At 47.0% G+C, this 14,392-nt stretch overlaps 1 protein-coding gene across 8 annotated transcripts in view; it reads right to left on the bottom strand.

The window, feature by feature from the left end:
• Window positions 1–14,392, bottom strand: part of PPP1R12B (protein phosphatase 1 regulatory subunit 12B) — a 112,139-nt gene that overhangs the window by 75,275 nt on the left and 22,472 nt on the right. For all 8 annotated transcript variants that reach the window (XM_027898119.1, XM_027898122.1, XM_027898121.1 and 5 more), the window contains exons 2-6: window positions 8,080–8,210; window positions 7,532–7,650; window positions 3,277–3,436; window positions 628–772; window positions 238–312 (exon numbers count right to left, since the gene is read on the bottom strand). In XM_027898119.1, coding sequence (XP_027753920.1) covers window positions 238–312; window positions 628–772; window positions 3,277–3,436; window positions 7,532–7,650; window positions 8,080–8,210 — 630 coding nt within the window. The remainder of the gene's footprint in view (window positions 1–237; window positions 313–627; window positions 773–3,276; window positions 3,437–7,531; window positions 7,651–8,079; window positions 8,211–14,392) is intronic.

The following is a 14,392-nucleotide window of genomic DNA, read 5'->3' as shown; positions in this document are numbered from 1 at the left end:
TTACCAGTTCACATAATTCTGCATGCCAGTACACTACTGACCTTCTCGCTGCAGTCATACAGTTATCTGGATTTCCAGCTATTAAAAAGACTGCTGTGATTAAAGATTGCAAACAACTAACAAAAAAAAAAATAGCTGGGCCTCATTCTCCTGCATCTGTTGGCACCATATGTTTTGGAGAACACCTGCGTGTGGAAAGGTAATTGCAGAGGTGGAAAATGATCTCCAGAAGCTCACCACAGTCTGTTTCTTCTGCAGCATTTCTAAATGCTCCACGAGTCCCTCATCAGCCACGTCGAAGGGCGTCTGGCCCTGGTGCAGTGAGAGAACACAAGAGGGTATCTGATAAGGCATAGTGGTAATAGTCAAAAAAAAAGCACTATTTACCAGTGAACATGCATCATATCCTCTTGGGGAGGGACACTCCCTTTCAGTCCAGAGCAGGGAAACCCATGTGACAGTGACCACAGATCACAGAAGGTGTCCCTGCCCGTGGCAGAGGTGGAATGAGATGAGCTTTAAGGGCTTTCCCAACCCAAATCAGCCTGTGATTCCACGATCAAGCAGCAGGCAATAAAGCTGTGGTTAATCTGGCTACAAAATACACCGCATTAGTCCTGTACTCACCAGCTTGTTCCTGATGTCCATGTCACACAGAGCCTCAGCCAGGATGGAACACGCTTCCTTCACCCCCCAGTGCGCGGCAGCGTGGAGGGGAGTCCAGCCATCATTGTCCTGGACATTCAGATTAAACCCAGCCTGGATCAGAAGCCTGGGGAAAGAAGCACTACTGATCCCAGCTCATCCAAGAATGGCTTCCTGACTGAGCAGAGTTCCCCTGTGGGGCACAGAGTAGCCCAGCTCACCATCAAGAACTTCTGTACTTTATTCCCCCAAGCAATATTCCACTCCATGTGCTCCAAACTGTGATGGAAAAGGGCAGTAAATGAAAAGTGACTGATGTAAAACCTGCTGGAACACGTCAAATTGATGTTTCCTTCCAGCATGCCATAAATTTGGGGAACACCCTAATTTCTCATCTGGCATTGGTGACCCAGCCTGAACTGTTGCTCGAGTGGAGGAGAGAACCTGGACTGACTCAGGCACTGATTACACAAACAGCATCTCTGCAACTGCATCCCCACAACAGAGAGCCAAGCACAGCATCTGCCTGGAGAGGGATGTCTGGGAAATGGGGCTGGGCTTGGTTCTTCTACCAGAGCACAAGGCCACAGTGTGGGATGGTCCATAAGGAGACCAGCAGGACTGCCAGGCAAGCACCAGTGACATTACTGTGATTGATAGGGGTGAAATTCGTATGTTAAATAACCCAAAATGCATTTTTTCACACTTGCACAGTTCAAGTAAATCTACCCCAAGTGAAGCTGCCTGGGAACTCCCAGGCACTCACCGCTGTGCCCCTTCCAGCCCCCACTTTTCCATCAGACCAGAATGCTGGTGTTTCCCAGCATCTGGAGCTGAAACATTTAAACACCAAAACAAACACAAGGGGGTCAGTGTAGTCTGAGGGTCCAGAGCCATGTGCACACCTCTGTGGCAGTGAAAATTTCCATCACGGGAAATTCCACCATCCAGAGCCACCTTTGCACTGCACGAGCCAAATCCAGCACGACCCCAGAATGGCATCAACAGCTTGGAAACTCCTGTAGCTTTTACACCGATGTGCTACTGTGCTAAATAAAACACAGTGACAGTAAAGCAGCTGTGGGCTTCTCTGTGAAAGAAATTTTAAATTAGGTGCTGACTTTTCTGTTGATTTTCCAGCTGGCAGGAGGGAGCAATAGAGCTGCTAAGAGTCTCAAGGTCACAGACAAATTCCATGTCCCATTTAGAGTGAGCTGGCTCCTGGCTGTCAGCCCCTTTGGTTTAAGCCATTGAAGATTTGTATTTGGACTCACCGCATGGCCATAACACACACAAGAGAGAAACAATGTCAGCCTGCCCTGAGATCTGTTTATCATTAAAACAATTAACGCCAAGGAGTCGCTGTCCAGAACAAAGTGACGCTGCACACACAGTGAACTTCATCAAGGAGCACTGGATATACAACCCTCCTCTGACAGTCCACGGGACCAACACCTCAAATGAAGGAGATATTACATTTCTGTTCACATGAGCTGTGTTAGATTCCTGTTCTCAGGCATGGTACAGGCACAGACAGCTCATAACTCAATTATAAGCTCTAATGATTGAACACAAGTCAGAAACACGGAGAATAATAAAACTGCTTGAGCTTGAGATGAAAGAGCTCTTATGCATGTCACTTAAAATTATGAAACTGAGAATCAAGACAGATGAACCCTTCCAGAACAGATTTTAATGCGGACAGTAGAGTAACCTTGGAAAGACTATTTACAAGAGCATGTAGTGACAAAACAAGGGAGAATGGCTTCCCACTGCCAGAGGGCAGGATCAGATTGTATATTAGGTAAAAATTCTTCCCTGTGAGGGTTGTGAGGCCCTGGCACAGGTTGCCCAGAGAAGCTGTGGCTGCCCCATCCCTGGAAGTGCTCAAGGCCAGGTTGGACGGGGCTTGGAGCAACCCAGGCTAGTGGAAGGTGTCCCTGCCCATGGCAGGGGGTGGAATGAAATGAGCTTTAAGGTTCCTTCCAACCCAACCATTCTGGGATTCTATGACTCCACATTTATGACAGTTCCACCCACAAAGAGCAAAGAAAGTTCTATTTTGGAAACCTTAATTTGACCTTACCTGTAAAAATATTAATGCCTTATTGCCAGGAAACCCTAAATTGGGCAAGTTGATGTTCATAATAGTCTTGTTAGTGCCCAGGCAGCAGAACTGTCAGGTGCTGGAATCCCTCTGTCACTGCAGGAGCAGTAGCACTAAGGGGCAGAGGACAGTGAGACAGAGGTGGACTCTGGGTTTTCCCACTAAACTGGTCATGTAAACTTTTGAGGTGTTTGTGACTGTCATGCAGTGTGTATTGCCACTTTGTAGGCTAAAATTATACTTTCATCCCCTAATGCTGCTTAACTTGCTAGTCCTAAAACTATTGCTCTAATAGTGAAAATGAGACCTCCTATGCCTTGCTCTTTGACAAGCTTTCCTCACTTCAAGGTATGAACTCCAGTCCCTGTGTATTTCTGGGTGAACCACTGTGGCTGGGCACACAAAACCACACAGCCTTTCGAGAAACAGCAGCCTGAAAAATCTCAGCATGGAACAAACTTCTCTCATCTGCAAAGCCAGACGTGCTCTTTACAAAAACCAGCCCTGGGGAGGAGCTGTCCTACCTCATGACTTCAGAATAGCCCTTGGCTGCAGCAACATGAAGGGCTGTGGCTCCTGTCCGAGGCTGCTTTACATCCTCAATTCTCCCACTGTTCAGCCACTGCCGGGCGTCCTGGAGCATCTGCTGCTCCTCTTCTTTCCTTGACAGGTCCAGGTCTACACCTAAGAGGGTGAAACACAGAAGAGGAGATGAACAAGGGAAAGCTCTTGTTAAACTTACCCTACGCTTCATTTGCTGTACAATTATTAGTAAACTATTTGTAATCTTCCACAAAACAATCAGCAAAAGCACCTTCTATGAGCTGGGAGAGCTCTTGTGTCGTTGAAAGAGACTTCAAAAACAGTCTGACTTAAAAAATCTGAAAGTTGGGTCAGTGGATGCAACCTACCCCAAGGAACTACAAGCTTAGAAGTGCACTAAGGGTGGAAGGATTGAATTCTAGATATGCCAGATTGAAATAACATTCTACAGATGCCTATATGTCCCAGACTGAAACAAAAAAGTCATGAAAAACAGCTTAGCCAACTGAATTGCACTGTAACAAGAGTGTAATCTATAGTGAAGGTCTGAATGACTTGATCCTCAGGTGTCTCCTGTAAGAGCAGTGTGAGTCCAGCTCTGTGCACACTCAAAATTCAGGACAACCTGCAGGTGACACACACAGGGATCTGCACTGCTCCAGAGCCATTCCTGCCAGGCACACTGAGAGTCATCCCACTGAGCAGCAAGCCCCCTGATTCTGACAAAACACAATTCTAAATCATTTGGGGATGAGAAGGCCAAAAAAAAAAAAAATGTACTCTGGTGGCTGCCACTGCTTTAGTTGAAGTCAGATCAGGCAAGTTCATCAATACACACATCTGGTATAGCAGACACATGGACTGTGAGGCTCTGTGACAACAAGAAGAACGAGACTCCCACCTTAGGAAACGACTGCTATGGAGTAGAAAGGCAGGTGGATGATGTGGAAGGGCAGGTGGATGATTGGAGAGGCAGGTGGGTCTGGCTGACAGACCGTGTCCATTCTCACTAAACCAACAAGAGGCAAAACTAACTTAGACTTGTTTTCCTAAGTGGAGTTTTCAAAATAAAGGGGTCATGGAAGGCTGATGCATCAATCACAAGTATGAGATTAATCAGATCAGAGCTTGCTGACTCAGGACAGAATACAAAGGAGAAGATGACAAATCTCAAAAATTAAGAAGGGTGTTGAAGAGCAAGTGTCCCTACGGATTAATTCTTTCAGTATGAGGATGGTATGATTCCAAATTAAAGTATGGGGCATTAGGCTTAAAACAGCACCAAAGAAAACACCCAGAGTCTGACCTGTGAGACCCACTGCAGCAGGATATTGCAAAGATCAGAAACACAACTGGCTCCAGAACAAGGACCTGGCAAGTTTGCAGTTATTGCTCATAATGCTGGACATGCTGGATCTCCCAAGGAGGGCTGCACAAGCTCATGAAACAGAAAACCACAGGGGACTCATGAGAACACAGAAAGCCCATCTCGCTCAGGAATTCCTGGAGGCACAGTGGCTGGAGACTGGGAAAATGTCTGGGAGGGGAATTTTACACGCTTGTGCTGTTGTTCCAGTTTGCACCAGGCATCTGCTTCAAGCCACTGCTGACGACAGGCCCCTGAGCAGGACAGAGCTTATTTAAAGTTCAACCCCATTTCCTCCAGCAGTTATGAGCCTTTAAACTGTGTTGATAGGAAGCTTCTCAGTGGAGACAGATGGTTGTTTCAGGGCATCTTAGCAGGATGCAGCTAATGTGGTGAAGCAATGCAAGCAGAATCCCAAAAAGTGTCAGGCAAAATACCTGCAGCTGAGGCAGGATCGTTGCCTTCATGTCCTGTAAGGTTTCAACCACGTTATCACCAGGTTCGAGACCATCTAAGGATCCTGAAGGTGCACAAGTCCATGGCACCTGATGAGATGCATCCAAGGATCCCAAAGGAGATGGTGAAGGAAGTGCCTAAGTCACTCTCCATCATATTTGAGAAGTTGTGGCAGTCCGGTGAAGTTCCCACAGACTGGAAAAAGGGAAACAATCCTCATTTTTAAACAGGGAAAAGAAGACCTGGGGCACTACAGGCCAATCAGTCTCTCCTCTATGCCCAGCAAGATCATGAAGTAGATCTTCCTAGAAACTATGCTAGGGCAATAGGAAAATAAGGAGGTGATGGGTGACAACCAACTTGTCTTCTCTGAGGGGCAAACTGTGAGTGACACAGGGTGTCTGACAGGGTGACAGCGCTGGTGGATGAGGAAAGAGTGACTGACACCATCTACCTGGACCGGTGCATGTGACGCTGTCCCATCTCTAAACTGGAGAGATATGGATTTGGTGGATGGAGCACTCAGTGGATGAGGAACTGGCTGGATGGTGACACTCACAGTTGTGGCCCGTGGCTCGATGCCCACGTGGAGCCCAGTGATGAGTGGCATCCTCAGGGGTCAGTTTTGGGACTGGTGCAGTTTAACCTTTGTTGGTGTCATGGACAGTGGGATTGATGCACCCTCAGCAAGGTGCTGATGGCACTGAACTGTGTTAGACACCACAGGGAAGGGATGGGACACCCAGAGGGACCTGGACAGGTAGGAGAGGTGGGACCATGAGAACCTCATGAAGTTCAACGAGATCAAGCACAAGATCCTGCCCCCAGCTTGGAGCAACTCCAGGCACAAATCCAGTCTGGGAGATGAATGGATTGAGAGCAGCCCTGGAGAGAAGGACCTGGGGGTGCTGGGGGATGAGAAGCTCAACACACCCTGCCTGTGTGCAGTGACTGATCCCATAGGCTCTGGAGAGCTGGGAATGTTCAGCCTGGGGAAGAGAAGGCTCCAAGGAGACCTTAGAGTCCCTTCCAGTGCCCAAAGGGGCTCCAGGAGAGCTGGAGAGGGACTTTGGACAAGAGACAGGACAAGGGGGAATGGCTTCCCACTGCCAGACAGCAGGGATAGATGGGATATTGGGTAGGAATTCTTCCCTGTGAGGGTGGGCAGGCCCTGGCACAGGTTGCCCAGGGAAGCTGTGGCTGCCCCATCCCTGGAAGTGTTCAAGACCCCTTGCCTATGGCAGGGGGTGGAATGAGATGGTCTTTAAGGTCCCTTCCAACTAAAATCATTCTCTGATTCTATGCACAGCTCTTGATACCCACTTTAAAGACCCAAGTTACACTGATGCAAAGAAAGGATCTCTGTCTTTCTGGGCATTCAATAAAGCCTGAATGCCAACAGGAAAAAAGGCATGGCTTGGACAGCCCAGTAAAACAAAGGCTGACTGCAGACACAAATCCTTTTTTTTTAAATACATGAGCAGAATAAATATAAGGGAGAAGAAGTGTGTCAGAATATATCTCACAGAGGACTGGATTCAATCCAGTGTGTAGACAAGCCCCACACCAACCTGCAGGCATAAAATAATCCACACTGAAAATAATCTTTGGGGATCTCTAGCCCAAATCCCTGCTCAAAGGAGGGTAACTTCAAACCCAGATCCACTAGCTCAGAGCTGAATGCAGCTGGGCTTTGACTACACCCAGTGATGGGAGTTCCAGAAATTCCTTGGTTCCCTGTTCCATCACTGCATCCTTCAAAAACATTCTTGATGAACTTCATAGACAGGGTTTAAAATTCTCACCCACGTGTACGTACGTTTAATGACTCACAGATGAATTCCATGGGTATGAAGAAAATGTCACACTAATAAAGCGTTTCTTAATTATAACATCAGCTACAGAGTCCAAGATGATTCTACTGGGAATGTTTATGCAGGGACAGCCTGGAGAGCAATCCCTCAGCCAGGCACACCTGATGAGAAAGGGGGCATGGCAGATGGGCTGCAGAAGAACTCCAGGGAAGGATCAGGACAAAGCAGGTCACTCCAGGCCTGGAATACTCCTTTCCTGTTCCCTGCTCTTGGAAGTGCTGTAAATCTCCCCTCTGCTTTATCAAGTCTTAATGAAACAAGACCTTTCAATGATACCAGAGGTCAGAATTAAATCTCACTTTACAAGCAAACAGATCTAATGAATCAGATTTCAGTGCTGTGGTGTCTTGCCTTGAAGAATCCCAAGGACAGGGACAACACACCACAAACCTCCTGCATCTGCTCCACTCTCCTGACAGCAAAGTAAAATCTGTCTGCTGTCTCCTGAGCCAGATTTTAGATCTTTTCACTTTCACAGAGTTCTCTTATGGACAGTTTTAGGTTCTGACTCTCCCATATTCAATCCCACAGCTGACTTACCTTGCTTCTTCACTTGTTCCAGAAGCAGGTCCTTCATGGCTGCTTCCTCTGCGATGTCAGATGGGACCTCCCCTTCGCTGTTCACAGCAGCCACGTTGGCTCCATGGCTGATCAAGTACCTGCACCCACGAGACCCAGACAAGCACATCAGCCCTCGTGTGAAGGCGTCAGAGCAACTTACACAGTACAGCAGGCAGCACAGCGACATATCTGCCCTTCTCATTCAAGTTCAATTACCAAATGGGTACCTTCTTAGCCAACTTCTAGACTAAAAATGCTCACTGTTAATGCAGGGTCCCTGCTCAGGGGCTCATAGTTTTCTTTTCTCTATAGTTATTTAAATACTCCAGGTTCCTGTACTAATCTGGTTGATTATCCCCTAAAAAGAAAAGAAATCTAAAAAACCGGCAAGCCAAGCCACCACCAATTTTTAAATTTGCCTTCTATACCGAAGAGATATATACAGTATCCATCACCTGTGTACCTGCTCTGATGAGAAAGGCACGGGAAGTGTTATAAATACCCGGAACAGCCCGAAACTCACTCACTCTGCTATGTTCAGATAGCCACAGGAAGCCACTGCATGCAGAGGGGTCCAGCCCTCGTTGTCTTGCTGGTTCACATTGGCTCCATTTTCTACCAGGAACTTCACCATGTCCAGGTTTTCATCAATGCAGGCCTGAGGGAGGAGAGAAGGGGAATGTCGAGGGAGGAGGGGAGGTGAACATGCAGGGAAGGAAGGATTGAAGAGAAAGGAAAGGGAGAAAAAACAAGATGTTGTTATAAAATCAAGCATACAACCCTCACTTGCAGTTTATTGGCAGCAGGTAATTCCTGGGCTGAACTTCCCACGCTGTGGGAGAGCACACCTTAAAGCTCAGGGTAGCATCAATTTGTGAACTGAAACAAATGAGTTTCAGGACTTTCAAAAAGTAATTGTAACTCAGATTCCCCGGGTGGAAAACCTCTGAATTTGCTCAAGCTTTACCTCTCACCACTGAACTGTTTCCTTCCTCGCTCTCCCACTGTTACCTCCCCACAGCTGGGACGCTGAAATGATGGATCTCTCTTAGTTTTAGGGATGGCATCAAATCCCTCTAAGCAAGGCAAGCTGTGTATTCGTTTAGATTATGTTGTTCCTCAAAATGTCAATGAAATTAAGTCATAATAGTGAATAAAATGAGACCTCACTAGTGGCAGGGATGAGCAGGGAAAGCAGGAGCTGAAGAAGCCTGACCAAAGCAACCCCCTTGTGTACAGCTCATCAGGGCAAAAGCAGGGTTTTAGAGAAGTTAATAACTTCTTCATTCAGCAGTATCTCTCAGTTTTCCCTGTTTGCTCCACAGTCCTGTGAGCTGCTGAAGAGAACGACAGCCCTTGATGAGCCGCTGTAGTCACTCCCGAGCCTGCACTTACAGGGAGCTCCCTGCTTTGAAGTTGTCAGAAGAAAGCCCAGCTTGATTTTCAAGTCTCAGCAGTTCTGTTGGGTGGAATTCCTCCTTCCTCAAATTCCTGGCTCCAGCATGTTCTGCGCTGCATTTACAGCTCACTGGAAGCTGCTATTTAAGGATGAGCTGGCAATTTAATCCACAGCTCCGAACGCGTGAGCCTCTGCTGGGAAGCACCAGGCATGACCAGGAGGGGCAAGGACTGGCTTTTACTGAGTGTCCATCCACAGGCAGAATCCCAGTTCCTCATTACTAGAGAGGGAAACAATCGGAATTGCTCCAGAACCTCAGCACTCAACCCCTTTGCACAGCTCGATGTGGGCACATCTATCCCTTATGGCAGTCAGGCAATTCCCAGATGATCTGCCTATAAAGAGCAGCATTGACTATCCACTCCTGCCCCAGCAGGGAATGAAAACGAGGAATCCTCTCTAACCAACATCCCCACACACACCAAAACCAGACAATCCCGTATTATCTAACACGTTCATCTCTCCTACACTGCTTATGTCAAAGGACAGGCACATCCTGCACCAGGACATCCAGCTCTTTCTACTTCTACTGCAAGTAGAGCTGGACTTGATGATCCTTGTGGGACTCTTCTAACTCAGGATACTCCATGATTCCAAGTTCCAATCCCAAACTAGCTGCTTAGGCTGCCAACATGAGTTGCTCTTCCTTTGGTCGGTTCACAAAGAGCCACGCACAAGCCCCAGTGCTTTCACCCTCCTCTCTGTGGGTAATTTTTTCTAATCTGGATTTTTTCCTTGTTGCAACAAGTTCCTCCTGCTCCAACAGCACAGGTTTAGCCTCCAAGTGTCAGCAGGTGATGAGGGCAAGAAACACAAGCCCAATATTCCTACTGTGAAGGGGAACTAATATGCCCAGTGTGCACACAGTTAAGTTCAAGACACACTCTAGGAAGGATAAACTCCCAATTTCCATAATCCCACAAACTGCACAAACCAACCTGTCTTATGTCTGTGCCAACACATTGAAATGCAGCAGGAAGGTGAAGGATGTGATGCACACAGAGGTGGACATGGACACACAGAGGAACATAATAATCCCTTTTCAGATCAAGGAGCAATTCTTTGGGAATTAAAGAGTCTGAGCCTGCAAAACTCACAGCTAATCTATTTTTTATTGCCACCCATATTTATTGTGATATACTTTGAACTTCCCCCCAACACACCTCATATAAATTACCCTTCCCCATGAGTTATTTACATTTTGGCCTAGGAACACAACCAGTACCAATCACTTAAATAAAGCTGACGTCATCTAAAAGCATATTGCTCTGAGAATAGCCATGAAAAGTTCGCCCACGCAGTGGTTTCTTTTGGGTACAATCCCTCCTGGCTGCCTACAGAACCAGAGCCTGGTTACAGAGGAATTTTATCAGCAGAGCTCTGCCAAGGCAGGGAGGTGAACCATTCTTGCCTTTGCACACTGCTGGGTTTGTTTAAGTGTTACCTGCAGCTTGAGTGGGAATCTAAATTTAGACTGAAGAATGTCTCTATAGCGTGAGCTTTGTATGTATTTGATAGAGAATTATATTTACAGTGTTCATCAAACACACCCACTTCATCTGCATAGCCTGGGAACCAGCCAAGGGAAAACCCCGGCTCTCACTCGAGTCACTGGACTCTAAAATGAAATATCTGTTGAAATGCACAAACAAGCCCCTCTCACTCTTTTGAATTTCTGCCTTTGTTGCCTCGCTGTTCTGCTGGTCCCATCCCGCGTGGTTCCGATGGAATGCACGCTCCAACCAGCAGGGATAATGGGATCAACCTCCACCTGTTCCCACACCGAAATCTGCAGTAATTCGACTCTCCTGGCTCCTGCAGGGAGAAAACGATGACAAAGTGCCGGGGCTCCACGGGTGCTGACAGCAGCAGGCACTCGCTCGCTCCCCAAGGGAGCCACGGCCATTCCATGTCTGCTGCCTGCATTTACCACCAGGAGAAAGCCAAGTGCAAAGGGGGAGTAAGGCCTTAATGGGGCAGCAACATATGCTTTAATATCTAAGAGAAATAACCCTCACTCAGGGTATGTGGCCAAGGAGAAGTTGCTGCTCAAGGAATGTGATCCAGCCAGGGGGCACTGCTTGGCAAATCCCGATTTTAGTGTGAGCTCAGGGCAGAGTAACACAGTTTCCTAAGTGACAGGTACGGCTCCCTGCCTGCCTCAAATACTAAAATGCAAGAACTCTTTGCACTGTTGTATCATTACATACTACTGATTACACTGAGAGTTGAGAAAGTGAGGTGGAAAAGGAGTTTCCAAACATGGCGTTTGATAAATAGAGGTACTGAGTAACCCCTGCTCAGCTCTGAAAATCTCATTGTGGTCTTACACAAGCAACTATCAAGCAAAGGATTATTTACATCACTTTTTAGTCAGAGACCCTAAAAAAACCACACTGCTTGCATCTTAATGTACTATGACATATTTAACACATCTCAGAGCAAGAATTATGAGGCAAACAACTTAGATAATGAATAACTTTGGTAATTTCTACAGATCTGAACATTAAAAAGCATTCATAAAGGTTATAACAGATTAAATGGCAGCTTTTAGAGGTTTCAATGTATTTCTGTGTGTCTTTTTAAGGTATCAACTGAGTAAGACTAATATTTTACCAGGGAATTCATACTTGCACACACATTAATGGTATTAATAGTTTCATCCATGACATCATTTTACCAAGACACAAATTAAGGAACAGATATTTTGTTTACAAGTACTCAGGGCACACACCTAAAATTTTTGAGAGCCCTGAGTGCTGATACCCCTCCACCAAATTTCTGCTGCACGTTTTCTTGTGCATATCTGCTAAAATAAAGCACTGTGAATGAACCACTCCACAAGCAAAACACTTTCACTGGGATTCAGGGGGCCAAAGCTCCCCTTCACGCTGAGCCAACTGGGTTACCTGAGGTTACTGGAGGAAGGAGAAGAGGACAAAGAGGAAGTAAAAGGGTAGATATGTCCTCCTTTAGGTACTATTAATCCTCCAACCTTAAATTTAGGAGAGTGAATAAGTTTAGTAACCCGAGAGGATCTATTGCTATGCAGAGTTCTCCTCTCTTATTTGAGACGGCGTTCCTTGGGAACAGGGTAAGAACCACGACCTCGGAGAAGAAAAGTCACAAAGCAGAATCCTGCTCTCCAGCAGGGCCAGAGGGATGGGCCAAAGTCAAAAAGAGTTGGTTCAAGAAGTAATGATGTTGCCATTTTGGTGGGTAGTTACTTCACGTGAGGAAACGCTCCCTTCTCCTAAACCGTCCTTGAAATCAGGCATAAAGAAAAATAGAGGGATAGGCTTCATTCCTTCAGTTTTAGGCCCTGCTAACCCCCAGCTGCGTGGTTCACATGTAGGAGAGGCTAAAAGCAAGGTTAACTGCAGAGCACAGCAATTTTGTCTTTAAATTTATAATTCCTTCTTTATCTTCTCTCTCTGTACAACCTTCGGGGCGATGTGACAGGGTGGGAGTGCAGGGTGAGTCTCTCTCCCTCTCATCGTGGATCTTCAGCAGGATAATCTCTTGCCATCCCTGTATTTTTCTTGGCAGTTGACAAGCTCCAAGTGCCTCTGGAACGGCACTAATGTATTACAGTTTTAGCAGTCTTTGATGCAAACTGCATCCAGCGCCCAGAATTACCCACTCACTGCCCAAAGAAAGTTGGCTCACAGGATTTAAATCCCAGGCATCGCTGGGCAAGTCTCCATCCCCAGCTCACGGTGTTCCTCCAGCTCCTGGCAGGAGCCCAGCATTTAGCAGTTTTTCCATAGGGAGGAAGTGCTCAGTTTCTAAAATTTGCAGATACGGCAGATTAGCTTCCCCCTCTCAGCTAACAGGTGGAGCCCTTTCCAGCCAGGGACACTCGCTGCAGGCCCGAGTTTTGCCAGGAGCTGTTGCCAAGGCATTCTTCTCCCGAGCATGAAGTTTACATTACAGTAACGACACGGGGACACCGGGAAACGGGACACAGCAAACTCTGCCCAGCTCGGCTGGCAAGGCTTGTCCAGCAACCAGACAAAATCTGATGGTTATCTTTGAATGAAACCTCGTTATTATCATCGTGTTGCTGCGCTTGCTCCTTCCTTGGGGCGCCGCTGAACTCCTGATGGGTATCAGCAACGCAACGGCTCCTGCTGCCTGCCAAGGGTTTGGTTTGCTTATCTCCTGGGCATCCCCCTGGGACAGAGATCGGAGGATCAGGGAGGAAAAGGAGCCAGATGGGATGAGATTGAAGGGTTCAGAGGACCCAGAACTGAGCTCCAAGAAGGTGTGAACAGTGTGACACTGCTCACCTTCTAGGGGTGCATCACACTTAGCAAAGGCCCCAGCCTAGGGCTGGTGTTACATTCCCACCACATACTGAATACACACAGGATAGCAGCAAAGAGAGCAACTAAACCACCTGAGAAATTCCTAAGAAATTGCTTGGGATCAACTCAGAGATAAAAAAAATACACCTTTTCATGTCCACAAGGAAAAAGGTGTTAGAAACCCAGAAGAACACAGAAGCCATGGCAATAACTGCACATCCACAGTGCTGTCACAGGCACATGAAGGCAGCTGTTTTCTCCACAGCTTACCCAATACTAAGTAGTTTGATATAAATACATGAAAAACATTCATGTCACAATGCAGCTGTGGGAGGGCTGCAGGAAGGGCAGTTCTTGTCAGGATACCAGGATATCAGCAGAGCTGCTCAGCAGCGCTGGCACATCCCCTGCCCTGGGCCTGCATCAGGTGCTCACCCTATGTACAACCCCTAAAAGAAGGGTGAACCCAGCTGCAAGCATGTGGCATCGCTCCCTGCAGCCCCCAAGTCAACATTTGGCTTACAAACAGTATGTCACATCCCTCAGTGTCATATGATCATGGAATAAAGCAGCAGCAGCATGCAAGAGCTTGGACTCAGTCAGCCAGGAAACCTGTAATAACTGCCGTGGGTTAATTTTGGCTGTATTTAATTTTATGGTGCTCCCTCTGTGGTTGTTGGGATTTCTGAGAGAGAATCCATGCATTTGCTCGAGGCAGAGGGAAGATGCAAGAAGGAGAAAGCAGAAAGGGCTGCGTGCTTGGCTGCTGTGTTACTGTGAATACACCAGTCTTGTGACTGAACCCAACCTCAGTGACTTCTCCGTGCACAAGAGTGAAAATGTCCTAATCCTACCGTGTCGGATCCTCGGGTAGCAATCCCCATGGTTCCCACATAGAAATCATACTTGGCAGTTCCACTTGTCACACATAAATGCAACACATAAACTGGCTGGTCAGGCACATGCTGGCTTTTTAAATGGAGTATGAGAGATGCCAGGCCAGGAGAGGCCTTTGCTACAGCTCTTCTTCATTACTCCAGTAAATACTTGTCTCTGGAACCTCCTCCAACT

The sequence above is a fragment of the Empidonax traillii genome, unplaced genomic scaffold, assembly GCF_003031625.1.
Source record: "Empidonax traillii isolate 1590-97213 ecotype Southwest subspecies unplaced genomic scaffold, ASM303162v1 scaffold579:size954524, whole genome shotgun sequence".
In the NCBI taxonomy this organism is placed as follows: domain Eukaryota; kingdom Metazoa; phylum Chordata; class Aves; order Passeriformes; family Tyrannidae; genus Empidonax; species Empidonax traillii.
Note: the sequence above shows the minus strand (reverse complement) of the source record. Positions and strands in the feature narration are given on the sequence as shown.